The 17,820-nt window shown below is 40.1% G+C and overlaps 1 protein-coding gene across 2 annotated transcripts in view; it reads left to right on the top strand.

The window, feature by feature from the left end:
* Positions 1-3,370: 3,370 nt before the first annotated feature.
* Positions 3,371-17,820, top strand: part of prkcz (protein kinase C, zeta) — a 79,088-nt gene continuing 64,638 nt past the window's right edge. For both annotated transcript variants that reach the window (XM_030784502.1, XM_030784501.1), the window contains exons 1-4: positions 3,371-3,441; positions 10,475-10,596; positions 10,745-10,834; positions 11,591-11,638. In XM_030784502.1, the coding sequence (XP_030640362.1) occupies positions 3,371-3,441; positions 10,475-10,596; positions 10,745-10,834; positions 11,591-11,638 (331 nt within the window). The remainder of the gene's footprint in view (positions 3,442-10,474; positions 10,597-10,744; positions 10,835-11,590; positions 11,639-17,820) is intronic.

Here is a 17,820-nt window from a genome sequence, read left to right as displayed (position 1 = left end):
AGGGTGAATATTGACTTATGACATAGACCACTGTCTGTATTCTCTGCACTACTTTAATTTTGTATGGTAATTACTGTGTGTAATAAGGAATTCATGCACTTCAAGGTGATCACACTATCCCTCATTATGAAACTCTACAAAGCCTGATAGATCATTTTGATGAAACTGTCTGTATGGGCCTTGGACTGACATTTGTAGTCAGATGACAGAAGAGTTGCTTACCTGTTTCTCTGTGCATCTTGAACCAATGCACACAGATTTTTGAGAATACGCTTTCAGTTGCAGGTTGACCCTTGTTAATGATGACTTTCCCGTAACATTTTAATGTCAAAATAACTTTAGCTGGTGCTTTTAATGAAACAAGAGCAAGTTGGGCCCAATGAACCCTTGTGGAAAAAAGTGTACTACAGTGTATCTCGGAGAAGTGCATTTCTTTTAAGAAGTCTGCTATTAGTGCCCACATTTTAATTGCACTTCAGTGTGTACTAAATGTACTATTAACTATTAACTATGTACTATTACAACTTATTCGAACTTAAGTATATTAAAGTTTTATTTATTAAAATTCTAATACAAATCAAATACACTAAATGTTACTTTAACATGTTATTTTGGGACACTTAAGTAGCACTAAACAATATGTACTTCAGTGCCGTTGTAGTGCTCTTTCAAAATAGTTTTTGGAAGTGTTAAAAAATGGTATATATACTGAACTACAAATTAATAGTATTTGCATTACATTTAAAGGTCACGGAAGACTCCTAAAAATGTAATTAGGTACCACTTAAGCAGGACACACATATGTTCTTAAGCTTATGAAGTGTACACCCAAGATATGTGTTGCAAATGTGGTTTCCCACGGTGTTCTTTTAATAGTCACACTTACATAAATATGGCAAATGTCTATAAATGCCAACACAGTATTTGCTTTTACTGACAACTTGCTTATTATTTAATAGAACTAACCACTGGAGAGTAACGCACTTACCTGATAGTAAAGTAGGAGGGGAGGTACATCATTTGCAAGAACAGTTACATTCCCAGTGCACAGATAACGTTCAGCTATCACACAAATTAATCAACACAGCACAAAGTCTAGATTACATCTACCCCCAACACACTACATCTACTCCCTTTTGAGTAATTTAGTACACGTACATAGATGTACATAGTATGTTAATATACAGTAGACTGAATCACTGCTCAAATCCATTGTCTTTTTGGTGTTACAATTAGGAACAATATAATGGCAATTAAGTACACTGCCATCTAAAGACCACCTTTTTACCTGCTTTGCTTCCAATAAAATGCACTACAAATGCATTCAGTAGTAGAATTTGACTGTATGTATGACATGAATAGAGTAAAACGTGAATGGAAAAAATGCATTAAGCAAAAACTTTCCATCAGTAACACTGTATGTAAAGCATGTAAATATACGACTTAAACCTGTTTGGACATTGGGTTAAAATTTGCCCCAGCCAAACAAAAAACCAAACAGGCAAACAAAAGACTTAGTAAGTATGTATCCCTAAAGTTAAAAGTTAAACTGAAATTGAAATTTTGTGTCTTAATGTATGTTTTAGCAGTACACTAAAATTGATCATTTTCATTTGTTTAAATAAGCTTTAATATCAGGAAATTATTTCATCAAAGTGCACTTCAGCAGAGTACACAATAGCTCAATTTAAACATGCTTAAGTAGTCATTATAACAAAGTTCCTTTTTTAAAGGATCACCTCAGAGTGTCAAAAATACAGTCACTGAAATGCATTCCAGAACTGTGTGCTAAAGTAATACTTGAAATGTATTAATTTAAAACATACTTTTATTACTCTTTGGATACTTCAAATATACTGCTAATAAAATTAACTATGCTTCTTTTTCACAAGGGAAGCTTCTGCCATACGTGCCCTAACAGTTACCCCTCTCATCCAGTCACTGAAATCTCTTCCTGTAGCCATGGCAACCAAAATAAGGAACAGCTAGGTCTGCACAGCATTTATATTCAATTCAAGGTGAGACTCATTAATGTAAGAACCAATCTGAGAGGAATCAACTTCTTTTATTATCTTTCGTGTTACTGTTACACTTGAGTGTTGCACTTAATTTGGCAGGTAGGCCATCCGTAGTTTTGAATGGTTTCAGTTCTTGAAAGGTTTGAAAGGTTTCGTTTTTCCACATTATGCGAATTCAGACGTTTTAACTGTTGGAGACATATTTGTTTAAGTCAGCTGTACTAGTACAGACATCATTATGAACCTATGCTTTATTCTGACTTGTCACCGAGAACGATCAACACGTCACCAGTCTCATCTGATGAATCTAATTGAGACAATGTAATTTATCCTTTAAGTTATGGCGTTTCTCAAGGTAATAAAATACAACACAAAGCCGTATCCTGTCTCAACCCTGCCTGTACCCCTGACTGCTCGAACTCTCTCCCTGTCCTGGCAAGACATACAGTGGCACCTAGTGGTCGAACACAATACCACATGCAAAAATTTGCACTAAGCACTGGCTTGTTCAGCGGTACACAACAAAAGTATGTCTAAATTTGATAGCTGGACCTTGCTTGTGTAAAGTAACAAAAAGTCTATGATTGTTCAGTATATCGCTTTTCATGAATAGTTAAGACATAAGTCCCCGTTCACTTGTTATATTCAAACTATATTAATAAAATAGGGGTTACTCTTTTAACTCATTGTTAATGTAATATGTCAATATAATTTGAATGCAATATACATTTTTGTGTTTGTGCCTTAATTCCCTGCTTTTTTGTCTTGAATTCTGTTTTACTGTATTTATCTTTTTTCTGCTTTCATGATGACTTCTCATACACTAAGTAAAACTGAGTAGCTAAAAATACTCTGAATGAAAAAAATCTTATTGTTATGTTGTGTGCACGCGTAGTAGTAATAATAACAATGTTTCTGGGTTGAAACGCAGTTCATGTGAATGCGACGGTCTAGGCTATACACTGTAAAAGTCCCGCGGAAGCAATCCCACGGAAGCCGTAACACCCAACAGGTGGATTTCAACTAGGCAAATCCAGACCTGGAAGTAGACTTTCTTAAGCGCTCCCTCTTCCACCCCGTAAGTAACCATGGCAAGCTCCGTCGCCGTGTAATGCCCAGGACTGCACAAAGCTCGTAGTCCTCCAGTTTGACAGAAGGAATGAGTGAATTCGGTCGACACAAACTACACTTTACTCGTATGGCGACAATGAAAATCTTTATGACACGATGTTTTTATAAGTGACCTTTCGATACGACTGTTGGATTTTTGGAAACTTGAACCGTCTTCGGATGAAGACGTTCAGCTGTATGCATGCTTACAGTTAATGAATGTCTACTTCTCTGGAGTTACAATGCCTGTAAGTAACGGAACGGCGATGGAACTGCCTTCGGAGTATGTGAAAATAAAGGCGCATTACGGCGGGTAAGTAATCACATCAAAACTCTTCGAGGGCAAGATTGGGGTTTAACGTTTTATAATTGTCTCTTGAGCAATAAGCTGTTGTTTGCGTCTCAGGTTGCTTAAAAATATCTTACTGTAATGGCCACAGGTTAGTCTATCCTATTGTCCAGTTATCTCTCTCCTGTCTGTTAACTTATCTGAACACGGGATTCTCACAAAACGTTTTAAGACCTGAAGGTTCGGAAACGCCGGCTAGCTGAATTCTTAAGCCTCAGGCACTGAATGACTTAATAATTCAGGGAACGACACTAAGCAGCCTACGCACTGGTTCTTTAACAACTCCAAAACTTGCCGCTTGAACCTGAGTTCACCTGTTTGACATTGATCCCAAACTCAAGGTTGAATTGTGTTGCCCTTTTGTCTTTACACATTCATTAAATAAATAAATAAATAAATAAAAGCTTTAGGGTGTGTAAAACTATTATTCTTAGGCCATCGGGTCCTAAAACCCAGAAGTCTAGACAGGGCCTGAGTCATTGCAGTAGCTTACTCCAGCACCGTCCATCGGTCGACCAGGCAAAAGGGGCAGGGCAGTTATTGAAGTTATGGAATGTGGTTTCTAGTGATAGCGGAATGCCTCACTCCTGAAATGCGTTGAGACAACTCCGCTATACTGGACAGAAGGAAAAGTTAGTGGTAATCATGGGCAGACTTAAACACTAATTGATCATTTTAACTGATTCACGAACACGATCAGTGATCTTTGGTCACTTTTTGGCTCAGCGATGACTATGGAATGATTCAGTTGTTTTGCCTTGGTTGTAACAAATTTAAATAATGTCATTTATTCATAATTGATGTTCTCCACGCCTAGTTTCCATTTGTTGTTACCACGACGTATTGTTTGTCGCTTATGTCGAATAATGGCTGTGTATCACTGTGTAAAGGTTACAGTCATGGGGCAAGGGTTTTCTATTTAAACAATATCTGAGGTGAACTACGGAGATAAGTATTAGCTTTGATAAGACGTCAACGTGCGCGTTCTACCAGTGTAAATACCATAACACAATACCATACAGGCTCGCACAAACCGGTGATTTTGGAGCATTATAACAGTACATCTCCAGGTTTTTTCTTTTTAATTAATGTATTGACAGCCGCTGCAGTTGCACAAATACACTACATAGCTGTAGCATTTCGGTAGCCCTCGCAAGGAACAAATGGTGATTTTTTTATGTAGCCTATAATAAAGATTTTGACAGACTTTTTAACAGCATTAATTTTGCTCATAATGAACACTGCACTGTTTCTTGCTCCAAACATGTTAAAGATTTTAATAATGCGTCTTACAAAACTTAAACACGTGGCACGCGAAGGTCCTCGTTATCAGTCATGTTCACCATAAGACACCACTTTTTATAATTACATACAAATATCATTTCCTTTTTAATATAGACCCCTAATAAGCTTAGACACAAGCACCGCCAAATAATGAATTGTATTGGTTGGTTTAGAGGGACTGTTACTTTTTGCTGTCAAGAGTTCTTTTAGTATGGTTCTAAGTTGCATTGTTTCTGGTCCTGATGGTTTGAGCCACAGTTAAAACCAACATGTGCCAAAGCCCAAAGCTACAGAGAGAGCTCTACCACAGAGAGAAAGATCATAAGAATATGATGTATTTGTCTAATGTGAGCAAGAAATGACCACAGAATTGAACTGAAACATAGCATTTTTCTGTTTCTTTGGTATCCTTAGCCTATTATAGTACTGTAGTTTCCAGATGAATAACAGTGTTTGACTTTGTGAAGGTGACCATCACCTGCTCTGGCCAATTAGGATAGACTTCAGAAAAACATCATAATCTGGCGACCTTTGTGGACTTGAGAATTGCAAAGTTTGGGTCTGATGGTTAAAGTCGTTAAAACCGCTCTAATATGTAGTTGCTTTACAATCTTTATCTTAATTCATAAAAAATGTAACTGATATCTGTTCAGCACTCTGTAGGCTATCTTTAGGACGGTCTGTATCTCTATCTTTTTAACTTACAAAATAATTGTGCTTGTGTTTACTTCTGTCATTTTCTGCATCATTTCACTTCTTCCAGTTGAAGAATGTAGTTCCTCACGTTTATCAGGAGTTTGAAACACTGGATGATCTGGGGAAGTAAACACAGCAGATGTTTCCAGCAGATCAGTACCTGAGACATTCACACTAGGGGGTGAAAAGAGCTCAGAATAAGACCAGCCTCTTCTTCCTCTTTTTCTTTTCTTTCTTTCTTTTTTTTTTTTTTTTGGTGCTTTCCAAATGCCTTGGTGATTCCCGTTCTAAAAATATTTTAGGGGGAGGTTGGCACAAAGGAGACAGGAGAAGAGTGCTGCCCCTGTAGCTCGCAGACAAGCTAATCCAGTCAGTTGCCTAGCAACCAGTTATGAGCCACCATGTTTGTTCCCCTTAATTTTTGCTGATATTCGCTTTGCCTCATTGGTTTGTGTCTAGATCCCACATCTCTGACAGGGATGCTTAATTACTCAGAGAGACTGCAATTGGACTATTTTAAGTATCCATTTCAGACTGTTTACGTAAAGAAAAACTTAAAGGTCGGAAACAATAAACTCAGTTTAACTCAAATTGAAATGGGCCTTGCTTTTTTAAAATGTAATCTCTGATAACTGTAATAAACTAAAACGGTAATGATTACCACAGTGTATTTTTTAAAGGGATTTTTATTAGAAGTACAGTATTCATTACATTCTGAGTTAGGTGTGTAATTATGATTGCTGTCATTCTCAAAGCCATGCTTTCTATGTGCTGCTGGCTCTTTAACATTTCTAAGGAAAGGAAAGGAATAATGTTGCTTTACTGTGTGTACCACATTTAGATTCATTAGAGAGACATTACAAAGGAATGTTTTGCATTCACCAAATCAAAGGGACAGTTACTGCTCTACTGTGAATTCACTTGTAGCACCCACACAGTTCTGAGGAGATTTTAGATAATATGAAGCAAGTTATCTATACCGGTGCAAATCAATTTCTTGCCCTTTCTCTTTCTCTACTTTCCATTTTTTCTCTTTCTCATTTATATATATATGTATATGTATGTGTGTGTGTGTGTGTGTGTGCATATATATATATATGTATATGTATGTGTGTGTGTGTGTGTGTGTGTGTGTGTTTAAACAGTATTCAGGTGAGTTATTGAGAATCCCATTTTAATGAATTATTGTATCTACACAACCCATAAGTCATAATGGACCAATGAACCAATGTAATCTTCCAGCGTTGTTGCTATCGTAAAATCGTCTTCGGGGTGAACTCTGATCCTATTCCTGATTGGTACACTCAGCGTGTAGCAACACGTAGACACCTACTCTGTTGTAGAAACAGTGGGAAGAAGGATCCCTTCCTCATATCTATTCTCCTGAAGTCTTACTCATGCCCCGGATATTCTAACAAGCCTCAGCTCCGCCTTGATGATGCATCTCAGCTAAAAAACTTACCACATATCTCACTTATATCTCACATATCTCACTTATATCTCACATATCTCAAAGTATATGGCATCAACAGAAGAGGATTATATTCTAGAGGAGTATCACCACAAAGGCAAGAGTGGAAAGCAAAAAAGCAAAGATGAATGCTGATTACCCAAGAGTAAAACTCTGTTTGTTTATGTGTGTTTATTTATTTGTAAAACATATTTGCAAAGGTTGAAAACAGAAAATGCCCCTATCCCCCTAAACTATTCTAACCAGACTCTCTCTCTCTCTCTCTCTCTCTCTCTCTCTCTCCCTCCCTCCCTCCCTCCCTCCCTCTCTCTCTCTCTTGCTCTCTCTCTCTTTCTTTCTTTCTTTCTCTCTGTCTTTTGCTCTCTCTCTTTCTTTCTTTCTTTCTCTCTCTCTCTCTCTCTCTCTCTCTCTCTCTCTCCTGCTCCTTTCTTTTGTTGATCTTGTAGTATTCTCTTTGAATCCACCAAGAGTGAATCTGTTCTTCTGTATACGTGGGTGTGATGGTGATGAGGTTTTTTCCTGGAACTGAGGAGTGTCCACAGTCCACAGCTGAATGACCTTTGTTTTGTCTCTTAACTATACTATAACAGAACAGACAGACAACAGGAGGAGTGTCTATTTACTGCAGACCCTCCAGTCCTGAACATTTAGAAGAGCTTAGACTGTAAGAATTCAGGGCCACTGTGTAATAAATGAAAGTGTGAGATCTGATCATTAAAGCACAATGAAGTCCCTAAAAACTGAGATCGTATTTCACTCAACATTCATTAGCTGCTCTCATAAACAAGTGTTTTATGCTGTGAACTTTTGACCTTACGGCTGAAATGGCAGTTTTACACCGATGTTACATCCAGAGGGAAAATCACCTGGACTTGAATGCTGCCCAAGACAATATGTAAATTACATTTTTTTTGTGAATTTTGAACATGGGAGGGTTAGCTCTTCCTGCCAAACCCCATTGCTACAGTTGAGGAGGGCTGCTAAACAGCACGGATGCCGAAACCCCCCTCCCCCTGACCCCCTCCCCTCACTATAAGCCCCTATTGAAAGTGTGGGCAGTGTTGCTGGGCTGGTGCCAGTTTGGCACGGTGGCAGAGGATGTGCCCGCAATGAAGGGCAGGCCCGCTGTGACCCAAGCTGTCACAAAATTCACTCCCAGTGGAATGTCACAGAAAAAAAAAAATGACTGAAGCATGATGCATAGTTTAAACATTTAATTGTATCTGTTTTTTTGTTGTTGTTTTTTTTGATTCACGTTCCTGATACTCTGATCTGAAGTCATAAAAAAGTGACACGTAAGTGTAGCTAAGGCTAGATAAGCCAGTCTCTTTCTGAGTTTATACAGTTTCTGTCGTGCGGTTTCACTCATCTGCTCAGTGAGGTGACACACGGCATATCTGGGTTAGGCCTGAGGGTGTTGTTGACAATGAATACACACTTACGTGTTTACACACTCTACCAGGAATCACCTATTGAGATCAGAGGTGACTGCCAAAAAAGTTCAATTAGCCATGAGTAAACAATATCCACGTGTGTATGTGTAATTGGAATGTGTCGTTACATTAACCAGAACAGTTAAACATTAGAATGTTTCACATGACGCATAGAGAGTTTTGCAATACTTTTGAGTCAGAATTAAGACATGAGCTATTCTTTTATTTTTATTTTGGATGATGACAACTTGTTTTACAGACTAATTAAAGATATCATTTAAGATGTGACCCTGATTTTTAACAGTAACATTTGGGAACCATATTGATGAGCACGGTTTCATAAAATGCAAATAGATCTCAGGTTTACACGTCCCAGAATACTACTTTAGAGATGTGAGGGGAATGTGGAACATTTTAACATACTCCCCTGAAGTGTATACCAGGTACCAAATCTGGGTTTGTTCCCTCTGAATAATTCATGTAATTTTTTTTCTCTATGGAAGTGTGAATGCTGAAAAATCGCATTTTTAGAGATATCTTTCATTTGGGTAACAAATATGAGTTATTTGTCTGACTTTGTTTTTAGGCCTCACTTTTTTTGGAAGGGGGGGGGGGGTTAAAAATTTTATTTTATTAAACGTTATAAGTCCCCCCCCCTCCCCAAACAGCCCTGGATCCTGTTTTTAGACTTAAAGTGGGACAGAGCAGTGGAAGAGCAGCTGTGAGCAGTCTCCGTGCTCTACCAGATGCAGCTTATGAAACGACACTGTGTACCATAAACATCACACTGCTCCCTTAAGAACACATGCAGCTTTGTAGAACTTATCTAAATAAGACAGTGTAGTCTATACATTACTGGTTAAAATCCATCCATCAGATCTGCATTCATAAAAAAAAACCCCAACAAAAAACAAAGAGATGGCATGTGAGGAAGATATTATATATACATAACTGAAAGACTGAGCTAGTGTAAGTAGGATGATGCCAACCCGATGACTATTCGCTATCAAAATGAGGAGTGATACCCACACTGGGTATGAGGTAGTTTCAGATTACTAGAGATCAGAGTCAAATTTCACTTAGTAGTAATATGGAGAAGCATACTGTTTGTGTACAGTTATTTCAGACAAATTACTCTCCATTTCACTCAGTAGTAATATGGTGAACCATACTGTTTCTGTATGGTTATTTCAGACAAATTACTCTCCATTTCACTCAGTAGTAATATAGTGAACCATACTGTTTGTGTACAGTTATTTCAGACAAATTACTCTCCATTTCACTTAGTAGTAATATGGTGAACCATACTGTTTCTGTATGGTTACTGCAGACAAATCACTCTCCATTTCACTTAGTAGTAATATGGTGAAGTGTACTGTTTTTTGTACGGTTATTTCAGACAGATTGCTCTCCATCAAACATTTAAATGAAACTTATAGTGCAGAGCTCATAAGCAAATAGTGAGCCGTTGTCATCACATTCATTTCTGTTTTACGAAGAGAAATGTCATGCCGATTACAGGAAGGCTTTCAGTGCCAGTTAACTGTATGTTAAAAAAGAAAGTGAAATTGAAATGTAGCAGAGAAACTTAAAGGCTTTAGTTCTATGAGGTGCAGGGTAATAGATGACCCATTTCAGACAAACAATAGAGGGCATTTCCAACAGACAATCTCAAATTTTAACACCCAGGTGAGAGGTGTGGTGCCTGGCTTAAGTCTTCTGCATACAGGCCTCTACCAATGAGGTCTCATGCACAAGATTGTGCCAAATTTACCAAGTGTTTTTGTTTGTTTTGTTGTTGTTTTCTAAGGAGGTGGAAAGAGATGTGTCTTGCAATTCAACGAACCCTAAAATAAGTCAGTTCCCTCTGTTTTCTGCTTTTATCATCCAGTCATTTATTATTATGAGCATGACAGAAAAAGATCTCCATTCAGATGTGTTCAAATGTTTAACATGCTTGTGTACGTGCGCGTGTGTGTCTGTGTATGTGTGTATCTGCATGTGTGTATGTCTTTGTGTGTATGTGGTTGTGTGTGTGTGTGTGTGTATGCATGTGCATATGTGTGTGTGTGCATGTATGTACATGTGTGTGTGCGTGCGTGGGTGTCCACAGGGACATGCTGATTTCTGATTTGGATTCAACCATGACCTTCCCTGACCTCTGTGAGGAGGTGAGGGAGATGTGCAGCGTTGGCAAGGAGCAACCTATCACACTGAAGTGGATTGATGATGAAGGTGCAGGGTTTGATTGACTGTTCTTAAGGATTTACTGTGCTGTACTGTGCAGTCTTAATGCATTTGCCTGGGAGTTTGTAATTTTGAGGTGAAAAATATGTTTTTCTTTTGCGTGTGTGTGTGTGTATATATATGGGTGTGTGTTTAGGCGATCCATGTACAATCTCCTCTCAGATGGAGCTGGAGGAAGCATTTCGCATCTACAACCGAACCAGGAGATCAGGACTCCTCCTCCATGGTAATTTTCTTAACATTTGAAATTGTTTTCATATTTTGAAGCCTAGTTTAAATTATTCAAGCGGTATAACCAACCAAATATTTTTCTTACCAGCATGGCCATAGCAATTCAATGGCTCTTTGCTATTCATTAAAACAATATATCTCACAAACTTTGTCCATCAAAATGTCACTGACTGGCCTTTGATTTTATCCAGTCGTAAGATCTAATTATGTTTGCACTGAACATTTAAACAGTGATGGGTTTCACTGGCAGTTTTGAATGGATAAAGAAGCTGTTTTAATCTTGTCTGTAATCTTTATACACTTCCTTACCCTCTAACTTTTTGTTAATGTGCTGTAAAAATTTCAGTGAGACTGAAATCTTGAGCTTTGCCAACACTTTAGGGGTAGTTTCTGAGATCGTAATAGAGGATTGGAGAAGTCATTATTCTGCAAAAATGTGTTTGTGAGATAATGGTAAAAATGAGCATGTCTCAGCAGTTTCACAGCTGAACTCCTTTCTTCTCATCAACACCATTCATAGGAAAGCCACAAAATCACTTAAAATATCATGTGTATGCCCAGTCCCCAAATCCACTTAATAAAAGTCAGTCTAGTGCTGAGAAGAAGAGATGCGTAAACACACTCTCTCTTTATTTCTCTCTCTCTCTCTCTCTCCCTCTCTCTCTCTCTCTCTCTCTCTCTCTCTGTCCCTCTCCCTCTCTCTCCCCCTCTCTCTCCCCCTGTCTCTCATTCTTTATTTTCTTTATCTCAGTTTTCCCCAGTATCCCTGAGCCTGGAATGCCTTGTCCAGGGGAAGACAGTGAGTATACCAGACTAAGCCTTTTATGACTGCATCTCTGCATCCTTCATTACACTGCCTTTGGCCTTAATGAGCTCCCAGTACCACATGAAGTGTCAGTTCATGCAAGCACCGATCTGAGACCACCATTACCAGCCAAACACCACACCAGTCAACCACGATATACCAGCCAACTGTCATACCAGCCTTATGTTCCATAGCGATAGGCAGAATGGCAAGGGCAGGCACTAAAATATTTCTGCTATAACACCAATGATGATTTTGTTGTCGTTTTCTTGGGTTGTGTTTTGTGTGAGGAGGGCTACACCGTGAATTCCTGGCCCCCTTTCTCCAGCATCAATAATGATTTTCTATTGATGGCTGACTGGACATGTACATCTTTCCAGGACAAATCACATCCTTCTGGATTGCTCAATATTTGCACCGTCCCTGTCACCGTCCAATCTCCCCTCCTTCACACTAACCACAGCAGATGCAGGCTGGGGCTGCAGCTCATATTTCATCTAACAGATTGCCAGGGGGATTAAATATAGTGCTTGTAATTGCCTAAAGCTGTCGCCTGAAGACAGTAATCGCAGATGTAAGTGATGAGCAAAACCTTGGAAATGAACTCATATTAGAAGCATTACGGTAACCGGTACATGGTTTATTATGTGTGCCCTTGCTCGAACATGCTTTTTTTTCTGAAATGATATCTTAATTCTGTGTCTGTACTCCCTGTGTTGTAACTGAGTGCTCAACTTAGCTTTACCAGATTTTAAGGCCCAACAGCAGAGGGGGGGGGGGGGTTCTGAGTCAGCACATTTACTGCCAGCCACTCCTTAAGCGTTGTGAATTCACAATCAGCTGTAGTCTATGGCATCAGCAAGGCCGCCGTGCGGCAGAGACAACGTATGTGTGTGTGTGTGTGTGTGTGTGTGTGTGTGTGTGTGTGTGCGTGTGTATGTGTGTATGTGTGTGTGTGAGCACGTGTGAGTGTGTGTGCGTGCGTGCGTGCATACGTGTGTATGTGTGTATCTGTGTGCGCATGTTCATGCATCAGAGAGCCCCGTTTTTTGCTCTCTTCACCTCCCTCTCCTGTGTGTTTGCTGCGGCATGTTTGGCTCTGTAGCAGCAGATAGCCGGTGGCTCGCTGGCGTACATTGGCATGGGGAGTCAAGTCTTGTCCTGTGAGAGAGAGAAAGAGTGACCCTGCTTTCTGTATGAAAAAGACACGCTTGCCCTGCTCTGACTGTCATTCTGTAGGTACGTAATGGCTTCAAGGCATCACAAACCTAGCAGGCTCACATTTTCAAAAGCATTATGTGTTGTATGTGAGCTGCACTCCAGAGATCTATCAGAAATGTAGGAGGAGCGAGTAGCTAGTAATGGGCTTTAGTAAGTAATTTAATGTAGTGAGAAGCTTCACTCACAGAAGTAAATCACTTGTCTGAACGTTGTGAGAAGCACTTGTCTTGAGTGGTGTGTCACTGTGGTGAAGAGTGTGTGTGTGTTGTCACGCTGACTTGACGGCACGCAAGGTCAGCTCTTTGTGGAGTCATCTTTGAATGTGTAAAAGTAAGCAAATATTTTTTGACATGAGCACCAGAATTGAATGTGTTGATGTTTTTGGGATTCCCTCCAAAAAAGAAAATTGTTAATTTACTATCACTGTGATTGCACACGGCATTGATCTGTGTCCAATACACATGATTTTTATTGATCGGTTTTGTCCCCTGCCCTGCTGCGGGCTGTCAGTGTGGATATTGACCTGCTGTACTGGGTGTGACTGAACACACACACCACACCGTGTGTGAAGCTGTGGAAACAAGCACCTTTTTCCTCTGGCACAGTCCTTCAAGAGTTACGGCGTTTCCTCTCTGTTGTGTTGCGTGGTGCTCCACTTCACACCGCCGAGTGTTGTGTTCCTGAGAATACTTGTCCTTCAGACAGTAACAAATACACCAGCCCCCCCCCCCCCGCCTCCTCCTATTAAATAGCGAAGGAGGAGGTATGGGGGAGGCATTCCTGTCAGTATTATCTGAGATCTAAAAACTCTCTTGACTGCTGAACCTCTCTCAGCGAGTCCTTTGATGCTTATCGTTGGTGTTGGCTTTTAGGTGAACATTCAAATAACTCCACCTTAGAGTGAAGGTGTTTTGGGTTCACTTAACATATAAAACCAGGTTTTTATCTTTGCTACATCTTGAGAATCTCAGCTAATGCATTTTTCACTTGTACTAATGTTAAACATGAACAAAAAAAAATTCTCTATTGCCAGATAATCTATTTTGTTCTCACATTACAAATGAATGAAATACAGACATTATGTTCATAATTTCAGCAGGTTTCCGCACATCTTTTAATCTGATTATATAACTGAGAAATTTACATTTTCTATTTACTTCTCAATTTAATTCTTCATTAATTTGGTTTCCCTCTTTTGTTCAGACACGACATTATTGTGTAGGATCCTCTCCTTCTTTGTTGTTGTTATGGTCAGGGTGCCTTTGTGCTGATGGCTCTGATCCTAATCCATAGCATGTGTCCTTGACTAGGAATGACCTCTTTAGAAAATGAATGTTTTTGTTTTGCCGTGGTGGTCTGTCATCCCTGAGATAAGTATCTGCTTTATTGTTATGTCATCTGCCCTGTCACAGCATAGTGTCATGTGATTGGCCCATATGGAAAAGAGAGGGTTTTAGATACACACTGAGGGAGGAAGAGGAAGTGACATCATAATCACCTCTTTGTATGGCAATGTAATTAAATCTCTCTTAAGGGTGGGGTCAGTGTATATTTCCAAACACATGCCACAATGGGAATTTGTGGTTGCAAACCCTTGACCCCTTATTAAGGAAACCCATGAGATTAAATTTTCAGTAGTACACTGGGTTACTATTAGGACTGAAATGTCTGTACGATTCACACTCTACTCTTGAATCTCGTAAGATGTGCTTTGATATGAGCCCTTTGAATTTTCAGCTGCACCCGTGTGTTTTTTTTTTTTCTTTCTCTCATTAGTTTTTTTTTTCCTGTGACTCTGATCTTCAAATCAGGCCCCTTCAGTACTGTGGTAGCATTTTACTACTACAGTTCTAATTCTAATCCCCTTCTGCAATTTTTTTATATTTTACACTAATACTTTTATAGTTATAAAACATGTGTTATTATAACATAATATTAATTATTATTAAATTTGTATTACATTGCAGTCAAATGCCTCAGTAACTGTTGGGCGCTTACTTAGCAGTTCATCATCGTGTTTCCAGTAATCATAAATCAATCTCGTATGAACAAGGCATAAAATGACTTTTCTCATATAATCATATGAAACCATAACTGACAATCAGCAGGTTTCTCTGTTCTGTTTGCCTCACAGCCAAATGTAAACTCATTTCAAGGGCTGAAAAAACGGTGTTAATTTAAGCTCACAAATGACCTAATTTTGGCTTTACTCTCAGATATCACCCGCTCAATTAACTCGCAACTGTAGAACAAAAATATGATTCAAAAAAAGAAATACTGTGCTTTAATTCCCTTATTCACATTGTCGTTACCTTTGAAAAGTCAACACTGTATCACCCCCCCCCTGCACAAGATATTCAGGACACCTAGCAGCCCACCAGTCTTTTCCCTGCACTATTACTCTTTCTTCCCCGCCTCTCCCTCTGTGCTACCGAACATCCTCTCCTTGTCTGTAAGGATGCTGTAAACCCTGGTAGTAATCTGTAGTGTAGTGTAATCCATTCCACCTGGACAGCATGTTCCGCTCCGGGTTTTTGCTCCTGCACCCATGCCCTCCTCACCACTGGCTCTCCAGGGACGGTGCTACACCACCCTGCCTCTATAAGCGAGGGATGAGAGAGAGAGAGAGAGAGACAGAGAGAGAGAAAGGAGCACTCTAGCAGAAAATCTCTGTCTCTAATGTACACAGCACTCCCTCCCTTTTGTCCTAGCTGCCCCATCTGTATTCTACAAAAGCCCCCTATTGAACAGTATTATAACTGAAGGAGAGAGACAGTGGTAAAGAGGGTGAGGGGGGAAAAAGACAAACATCCAAACCAAACCCGGATTCATCGTGCATAAAGGCAGACAGCTGTAGCAGCGTGCATAGGGAGAGATTGAATGAGCGAGTGAGACAGGGAGAGAGAGAGAGAGGGAGGGGAAATAATTAAATAAATTGCAAGGAGAAGAAGCGGATAAGAGCGAAGGGGAGGAGAGAAGAAGAGGGGACGTGCGTCTGATAGCCGGCACAACGTAACGCTGGCAGGAGAATGTGCTGAAGGAAGCAGAACAGAGGCGAGGATAACGGTGAGCAACGCTTGATTGCTGTCATTCATCCACCTGGTGTGTGTGTGTGTGTGTGTGTGTGTGTGTGTCAGGAGGAAGGGGATGTTTGATAAGGAGGATGGAGGATGTGATATGTGCTGTAGGTGATGGCGCTCATTGGTGTGGCCAACCTCGTCCTGTTGTTAGCAGTTGTGATTGTGTCAAATGAGATGCAGGCTTTGGCTGGCTCCCTTAATGCTGTAGTCTCTCTCTCTCTCTCTCTCTTTCGCTCTCTTTCTCTTTTCTCTCTCTCTTTCTTTCTCTCTCTCTCTCTCTCTCTCTCTCTCTCTCTCCCTCTCTGCTCTGTGTTGTGTTGGCCCGGTGTTGTGCTTGTCATAGTTCTGTTTTCCTGGAAGAGTCAGAACCTGTTAGCAAGCATTACGTGTGTGTGTGTGTGTGTGTGTGATTGCATACCTTGCATCTGTAGTCCATGCTGCTTGGGAGAGCCAAGAAAAGAGAGGCAAGCTGCTTTTGCCCACATCTTCATACTCAAGACACAATGGAGGGAGCACAGTTCAGTTTTTAAGTCTAATTTTGTTTTTTTTTCTCTTCACTGAAGACAAAATGCATCCTAAAAAGGGTGATGGTATGTGAGTGAGATACTAGTATCTTTACCTGAAAACCAACATCTTCTGTTTTGTGATGAATACACTGTGTTTTCATAGAGCAAAATCAAATGAACCGAAGGCTTTATTTTTGTAAATTCCCATTGGTAAATTGCAATGTGTTCTGGGGGCAAGTTAATGATGTTGCAGGAAATGTGCAGTTTAGACCGAGGTCTGGGCAAAGCTTGAGAATGTGATATTTGTGTCATTGCGTCCTGTTTGTCTCCTCTCAAGAGAAACCGGCGAAAATAGACGGTTCATGCATTATTTAACTCTGACTAACATAATTAGCGGGACTTCGGTAATAACAGCGCTCCTCCGAGGCGCAACACCCAAACATGGGCTTGGTGCTGCGTGGTGGGAAAATGTTTATTTTCCATGGAGGAGGGGGAGGCACCCACAGATGTGTGGTGACACAAGGAAAGGCATTCACTGGTGATTTTTGTTTTGGAAGCCTTCTTCTAACGTAGTAACAAAGGCGACTTGTGCTCGTGCACTGACGCCGCATGGACTCGCGTTTTTCCTCCCCTCTTGTTCACTCGCTGTCCAGTGTCAGCTCTAATATACTTGGCATGGGGATGATGCTCACTCTTGCACTGTGGTGTCTAGCAAAGTGTTCTTGAAGTGTCGCTACAAAATATGCCTGTTTTGCTGTTTAACCGGACTGCAACAGCACTTTGCCAGCGTCACTGATTTGAACTACATCTTGGCTGTTGAGGTCCTTTCGCTTATTCGGTAGAACAGCCTTGTGCTATTATGTCCTTGGTTTTGCTGAGGGCGCACTATGTGTCGAATAGTGTGATGTAAACTACGACTGTCTCAAAAGCCAGCCTGAATGGAGTGATATGCTGTCGCCAGTTGTACTCACTGGGTTTCTGTTTTTAGCTGCAGTGTCTTTGTACTGTGGCAATATAAGCCACCTGCTCCAATATTGATCTATAATCTGACTAAATATAGCTATTGCGGCACATTGACTGTTGTGCGTAATTGTCATGCTGAAGCAGATGGTTCTCGGTCTTTAATTTAATCTGTTAGTTTGTCATTTATGACACTGTGACTGTTTCAACCCTCTGAGTAATGATAGATGATATTACGTATGAGTTGTGTGGTCAGACTGTTTTCTTTCGCCCACGAGAGTTTCGCTAACCACAGTTTGGGGGAAATCGTTGCATATATGGTAATGTTATATCTGTCAACACTGGCTTATTGTGCCCTAACAATATGCGGTGACGGTTTCTTATGTTTAAATTCAGGCACTGAAGCTAC

This window comes from Chanos chanos, chromosome 9 (assembly GCF_902362185.1).
Source record: "Chanos chanos chromosome 9, fChaCha1.1, whole genome shotgun sequence".
In the NCBI taxonomy this organism is placed as follows: domain Eukaryota; kingdom Metazoa; phylum Chordata; class Actinopteri; order Gonorynchiformes; family Chanidae; genus Chanos; species Chanos chanos.
The sequence above is the reverse complement of the archived record's forward strand: the minus strand, read 5'-3'. Positions and strand labels throughout refer to the sequence as shown.